This window comes from Cannabis sativa, chromosome 3 (genome assembly GCF_029168945.1).
Source record: "Cannabis sativa cultivar Pink pepper isolate KNU-18-1 chromosome 3, ASM2916894v1, whole genome shotgun sequence".
Taxonomy (NCBI): Eukaryota; Viridiplantae; Streptophyta; class Magnoliopsida; order Rosales; family Cannabaceae; genus Cannabis; species Cannabis sativa.
This window is the reverse complement of record NC_083603.1, coordinates 15,365,294-15,373,064: the sequence shown is the minus strand read 5'-3', so window position 1 is coordinate 15,373,064 and position 7,771 is coordinate 15,365,294. Positions and strand designations below refer to the sequence as shown.

The window sequence follows — 7,771 nt, the reverse complement described above, 5'->3', positions numbered from 1 at the left end:
CATGACCCCTATTTATACTACTCAAAAGAAACCAACTATAATATTCTAGATAATTTTAGCTAATTGTGTTACTAAAATATTCTTGAAACTTCTTATGAATATTAATTCTATATAATTCTAGATGGTTCTATAATTTTACCAAAATTAATAAAAATTGGGTAAATACCATTTGGCACCCTGGATTTTGCAAAAGTTACAGATTGGATCCTCTATTTTATTAAATGACAAAATGAACCCAGTATTTTCCAAGATGGTAAAAATAGGACCATGAGCTTAATTTTTGACAACTTTTTTTTAATATAACCAATTTGAAGACAATTCCTAACACGAACAGATACAGAAAAATGTAAGTTTTGTCATAATACATTTAGATCGAATTATTATTAAATTTTATTTTGACAAAAAGTCAGTTTAGAATCCTATTTGTACTATTTTGAAAAATACAGGGTCTACTATGTCATTTAATAAAACAAAAGGTCTAATTAATAACTTTTACAAAATACAGGATCTAAAATGGTATTTACCTTAAAAAATTCTAGATACTTGTAAAGGAAGTGTTGATCTTTTAACATATAATGTAGTTTAAATTTAACACATACTAAAAATTACAAAAATTACGTCAACTTTTACACCACAATATATATCATTTTTTTATTTACTCTTTTATCATTCATTAATATAATTAATAACTTTTTATATTTTTATTTATATATTTAATATAATTTTTATATACATTCAATAAAAATTTATTATTTTTATTGATTTTTTTACACATTTTATTAAAATAAATTTAATTTAATATTGAAGTACAATTATAAAATTGTCATGACTTATTTTTTGACCCAAATTTAGTACAAAATTTACACTATCTATTAAAAAATGGTCTTATGGGAGAAGAATTTTACAACCATGATGCATAAAATCATTTTCCTATGCTGTTAGACACAATACAAACGATTCTCTTTTCAGTTCTTCACATCAGTTTTGGAGAAGAATAACTTGTGACATACCAACTGTTACATCTCATCTAGATGGAGAGGAAGAAGTCACCGCGGCTTCCCTTTCCCTCGAGCTAAGTTTCATGTACAGACCCTGCAATACAAACAGTGTTTTGTTAGTTAGATTTAGTCCATTGACACTTCTGTGGTAGGGTGGGTGGGGTTGAGATTTCTAAATCCAGACTCGAGCAAAGATTCGACAAATGCTGAAGTTACATTCAGAAGGCGTTACATTGGTTGTGTGTATTGTAGCTCCAGTAGTCATGCCAATAATCTGATCCGGAACCAACTCAAAGTTGAAGTTTTGCAGAAAGATTGCTAGAGAAACAATAGACTCCAACATGGCAAACTGATCGCCAACACATTTGCGAGGTCCTCCGCTGAATGGAATGAACCTACACCAAATTATTATTGCGAATTAGAGTCAAAGCCAAAAGAGTTTTTAAGCAATGAATGAATGCAATTTGGGTGATCAACTTCTTTATTTGAAAGAAAATGTGTTATTTCCATTATTTGCATCCAGATATATTGTAACTATTGAAGCTTCTGGAAATGTGCATAAACCAATACCTGAAATCTGTGTTAGATTCATTTGGCATGGGACCATCAACGTCGAATCTTTCTGGTACAAACTCTTCTGCTCTCTCCCATACCTTGCACGACACGTGTTTTTCTTTATATATAATATATATTTATATATAAATAAAAATTTGAAACCAATTGGAGGCCCTATGTGTACGTGCGTGTTTTGACAATTGAACAGACAAAATAGCTGAGCTGCATTCTTGTCAAAATTTGCAAAGACTAGGAATGCAGATTCAATAAAATTAGAGGCACTGAAATTTGATATTCCAATACATAGAATTGAAATGTAAAAATAGTTACATCTCACAAAGGCAATTATCATGAGCTTAGATAGCCTCTTCAATTGGTCAAGTTGAATAAAGCAACAAACTGTCATACATATATACTATTAGGTAATACCTTTGAAGAATGATGAATATTGTATACTGATATCATTATATCTTGACCAGCATTGACCTTGTAATTTCCAGGAAGTAGATCAGGGACTTGGGCTCTTCTGATCAACACCTACATAGATTGAAAAATTGAAATCATATACATTATAAAAATATTTCAAACAAGAATAAAGAGATTACATCTAATTTTTTGTCAAATATAAAGGTGTAAAACTGAACAATACAGGAGGATGTGGATAGAGACGCATAGACTCAAGTATGCAACGCGTCAAGAACTTTAGGTCCTTCACATCTTCATAGGAAGGAGGTCTTCCTTGTAAAATTTGATCAACTTCTTCTTGTGCTTTCATCAATGAACTGGAGTCCTAAATCAACAAATAAACAATTTTTTAATTATTATTATAAACATGTACAATGATAAACATCACGACCATGATCCATGTTCACTGCCAGCTAAAGCAGAAGGAATCATGAGCTTCTTTAAAATTCATGGATTATTGACTCATAAGAGACCATAGTCCACATATAAAAGGCATAAATGGGAGTAGTGCTTATGAGTTATGTAAATTTTTGAGCTTTGAATTCTGTTGCATGATAGGATCAATGCATTACTCACAACCTAACCGGAAAAAAAGTACATTAAAATGGTAAAGGTACCTTACTTAGAAGATACATTGTCCAAGTCAAGACGGAGGCAGTTGTTTCATGGCCAGCAACTAACATAGATAAAAGGTCATCCCGCAACTGTACACTTGAAACCTAATAGACATAAATACTTCAGTTTAGAACTTCACATACAAGATGAATATAGAAAATCGACAAGATTAGAAATTAGTCAAAACTAACTTTAATGGTCTAAAAGAGTCAAAACTTGTTTGCTGAATATATACATGCTCAAGTTAAAAACCTGACAATCAGTTCTTGTATAATGGTCTACAATTAGGAAAGTACCATTTATGAACCTATACATACTATTGTCTAGTGTGGCATTGGAATAGGAGTATAGTATTAATTGATTCAAACTATTTCTGTTACTTCAAAGACAAATACATGCCTCATCCTCAAAACAAATCCTAAATTTCATTAAGAAACTAAACATATTTCTTCTATAATGTACTAGCTGGCAGCTTGTCCATCTTAATCATTTACAATGTTCATTTTAGTGATAAAGTTATTTCCTTGTCATCATTCATCAAATAAAGAAAGGTAATGGCTAAGGGGAAATGCATGATCAGACCTCTTCTCTACTAGCAAGCAAGAAACGAAGAATGCTGGGATCAGCATCATTTATGTACTCTTCGTCGTCTATTCTTTCACCTTCAGCTTCCACTATCTCTTTACACTTAGCAATAAGTTCTTCAACAGTTTCCCTGATAACCGTAACTGCATTTTCAGCTTTTATTTGCCTTGGGATTATTTTACACAAAGCTTTAACCTTCAACAAAAGAAAACAATGCATAATGATTATCGCCAAAGAATAGCTAAACAAGAACAAGAGAATTAAGAACCAGTACCTTCCAATATGGCAACAAATCTGTGGAACGAGCCTCTGCCTCTTTCAATGCAGTGTAAACTGCCTCAATAACTGGGCTATTAGCATTTAGTGAATCGAAATTGTAGTTGAATATAGATAAACCGATAACATCAAGTGTCAACTGAGAAAAATTCTCCTCCATGTTCACTGCAGTGCCATTTAGTGCATTAGTTTTAAGCTTCTCCACCAACCTTTCCGCACACTTACAAAACACTCGGTCAACAATCAGGGATAAGTATTTCTTGTGAAGTGAAGGAACCACAGCCCTGCGCCTTGCCTAAAACGAATCAGATATTCCTTCTCAAATAAGAGGGTTAAAATTCTAATTCTAATTCATATCATCAACAAGAAGAATCACTAAGCAGCTACTCAAAGTATTTTGTAAAGTTTTGGGATGTTGTGCTCTTGGAACTTCTTCATAGAACTCAAAAGAGTAGGTCAAGTGATCGGGTCCATACTCCATAGTATGCCTCCATTAAGCCCTCTGAGATTCAATACCTCGTAGGAACTTTACAAGGAACTTAGTAGCATTTTATCAAGGCACTAAGCCAATTGTAATAAATCTATCATCAATTTTCACCGTATAAGATCCACAACTGAAATGCATGCCATCTTAGTTTTAGTCACACCCACGTCTCAAACCAACAAAGTTGGATCCTCTACCATCCAAAATGGGCATTTTTTTTAATAAAAAAGATATCAAATTTTGGCTAACATTGATATATAAAAGTGAAATTTGAACCTTCTCTAAAGAATAAAGAAACAACAAAATAGCAATACAAGAATCACAACCAAAAATGAAAGAGAATTAAACTATACCAACATGTCAAAATAAACAAAGTTCGATTCTTTACCGTCCAAAGTGGGCCTTCGGCAATTGCAAAACCAGACCCGAAAAGAAACTCCGAGACCTCAGCTACAAGACCCTTGGCATACTTGCCATAATTTCTAAGAACATGCTTAGCAATGGCGGGGTCACTGACCACGACAAAATTCCTAGGCCCCGCGGCGAGCCTGTAAATGGGCCCATACTCATTCATCCACTTGAAAAGCGGAAGGAACAAAGCACCACCCAGAAGATCAGAAACATCATCAAGCTTAGCACTGGCTATGGGGATACCGGAGTCGTCGCCCTTGCCAATGGTGAGGGAGCGAGTGAGTGAAGTGAGCCAGTCGGGGCTGACCCACGATTTAGAGTTGGTGGTATTGTTAGTAGAAGAGAACTTGGAATCTGGGTCCTTGTCAATGGAGGATTTAATGGAGAGAGAACGAGATGGTGGTGATAATAACGGGGTTGGAGATAGAAAAGTGGGCTTGAGCAGAGGAGTTGAAAGCGAAGAGAAAGAAAGCGAGAAAGACATGGTTCAAAATCAAAATCAGCTTTGTAAATGTGATATATCATAAGAGACAGAGAGAGAGGGATGAGTCTTTGTTCAGTTATGTATGTCAATGACCGTTATCCCCTCTCATAACAAAAAAAAAAAAAAAAAAAAAAATAGCTGTTTTTGTTCCCATTTAAACAAGTCTCAAGTATTTCTATTTTATTTTTGTATATTAATAATTATGTGGATGTCGAAATTTTTTATTTATTACCATTAATTGTAATCAACATTCATCTTTTTCTGAGTTTCTCTTTTTCTTAGTTTGTTAATATTTGACTCTTGTCTTTATATAAATAGGATTCACCCCATTAGAATAAACAACTGAGAAATTCTCATTCACTTTCTCTTTCTCTCTTCATCTTCTTCTTTCTTCTCATCTATTCTATATTATTTTATAACACGTTATCAGCACGAGTCTTTGAGTCTCTGCCTAAGCCCCAATGTAAGTATTTTGTTAAAGTTCTTGAATTGTTTCAAAGTCAAGATAGACTAAATATATATTTATATATATACTCACAATTTCAAGAATCCTTTATTTTCCTTTTTCTTTTTATCTATATATCTATATATTATATATGTATGTATATGTTTTTATATATTTATTATTGATTTCATATATATATATTATGTTCTTATCATTTATAATATTTACAATATACATGTATATGATATACTAAAGAAAATCTATATAAATTATACATATATCCAGAAGATTATATATCCTCGATAAAATATTGCATATATCCTGAAGATTATGCATCATCGATAAAATATTGCATATATCCTGAAGATTATGCATCCTCAATAAAATCTTGCATATATCCTGAAGATTATGCAAACGCAATATTCATTATATAGTTGGTGGATATATAATGAAAGAGATGAATACATATTTATATATATGTTCTTGTATTCTTTGAGGACAATGAAAAGTAATCTAATATCGATATAGATTTTGACAAACATTTCCTGAAGTAAATGTTTTATATTTGTCGAAAAAAATTATTGTATTTATGTGAATACAACTAAAGAATCATTAAAAATAATTATTATTGATGCAATTTTATAGTGGGTTTTGAATACCCAAAAAGAATGTTAAGAAAATTGTATTGAAACATCTGTTGGGTTTTATGCCCTAAATAAAACTCATTTCAATATAATCAGATTTACTTATTAATAAAGATCAGAAATAACATTTAATGTTGTATGGTTCACATGATTTATTTCATGATTATATATATAATGTATGAATTCTATTTAAGTCCAGAACATATGAATTTGTTAATGATTATAGTGTTGTCAGCACAGTGGAATATAATCTTAATTATATGTTTGAAAGTTTATTTCCTGATTTGTCAGAACACTGGATTTAGACTGGCATGGTATAATCAGCGATAGGTATTCTTACACCTTGGATAAGTGTTATATCCTTTCCAGGGCATTGGCAAAGTTTACCAGTATCGGATGTATGGAGTATGCATTAGAAGGGACCGATATTGAACTTTGATTAGATATATTAAATTTACCGTAATATCTATTCAATTCAATATCACCCGTTGATCCTAGATCAAATGATCTTAATCCTGATATGTTTAGGTTCGATCTCAAGAGTATTATATTTTTTCTTTGATTTGTTAGTTAAGCCTACTTTTGGGTCAGGGTGATACGTACATTTTGGGAACATGATATTATAATTGAGTGGGAGCGCTAACATAAATATGGAGTCTATAACTTCTATAAGAATTTAGAAGTGAAACGATGATATCCTTCGAGCTTGGCTAAACAGAGATAAATGGTGGAGATCTCATTTCACTTCGCTGAAATATCATTTGTACGGAGCTAAGTGTTTTAAGGATAAAATACATTGAAGGTGTAACGGTAACTTAGTGCCTATTCAATGTAGATCATCTATTAGAGGGTCATTGATCAAATTAGGATTATAACAATGGATAACTAATGACGTATCTATATCGTGGAACATATAGAGCGTTCTATATGACTGAGAGTGCAATTCCAAGTTCTAAGTGTGGATTCAATAAGGAACTAATAAGTTAGGGAATTTACTTGGTAAATTTGGTTCGACTTATTGGAAGCTCGGAAATATAGGCCCATGGTCCCCATACTAGTTGAGACCATACTACTTGTAAAACTCAGTTAATTGATTTTGATTAATCAATTATAATTCTAAAGTTAGACTATGTCTAGCTTATGAATTTTCACTATGTTATGGCTTGATTGTGAAGAAATAGTGTTTTGGGGTTTATTTGTTGATTAAGAGACTTTATGGAGTCTAATTAATAAATATTATAAATGACAATTTTATTTGATAGTTATTTTAATTATTAAATAAATAGTTTGGCATTTATAAGGTTGAATTGGAAAATATGGTATTATTGAAAAGAAGAATAAGTGGTTAAAATAAAGTGGCAAAATTGTAACTAGAGATTGGTCCATTTATTGTGTACGGCCAAGAGGTATTTTTGCCCAATATTTTATTCTTTTTTAATCCATTTAATTCAACCCTAACCCTATTGAAGAATAGTATAAAAGGAAGGTTATGGTCTCATTATCCAACTAATACCTCCAAAGCTAAAAACCTAGATGAGACCTCTTCCTTCTTCTTTCTTCTTCAATTCGAAACACTAAGCCTTTCTTCACACTAAATAATTTCAGCCATTAGTGAATGAGTGAGTGCCCACACACATCAAGTGATATCTCAATCATAGTGTGTAAGACTGTAGGAGATTCCAAACAACAAGAAGGAGAATCAACATCAAAGGAAGGAGAGAAAAAGATCCAGGTTCAGATCTTGGTGATGCTCTACTACAGAAAGGAATCAAAGGCTAGAGATCTGAACGGAAGGAGTCATTATATTCC

The 7,771-nt window shown here is 32.0% G+C and overlaps 1 protein-coding gene across 1 annotated transcript; it reads right to left on the bottom strand.

The window, feature by feature from the left end:
* Positions 1-745: 745 nt before the first annotated feature.
* On the bottom strand, positions 746-4,982 carry LOC115723298 (carotene epsilon-monooxygenase, chloroplastic). Its single transcript, XM_030652736.2, has 9 exons — positions 4,367-4,982; positions 3,493-3,789; positions 3,216-3,413; positions 2,636-2,737; positions 2,203-2,343; positions 1,983-2,090; positions 1,569-1,651; positions 1,231-1,393; positions 746-1,092 (listed from the first exon to the last, which is right to left on the bottom strand). The coding sequence occupies exons 1-9, from the start codon at positions 4,871-4,873 to the stop codon at positions 1,024-1,026; spliced, it is 1,668 nt and encodes a 555-aa protein (XP_030508596.2). The 5' UTR covers positions 4,874-4,982; the 3' UTR covers positions 746-1,023.
* Positions 4,983-7,771: the final 2,789 nt, after the last annotated feature.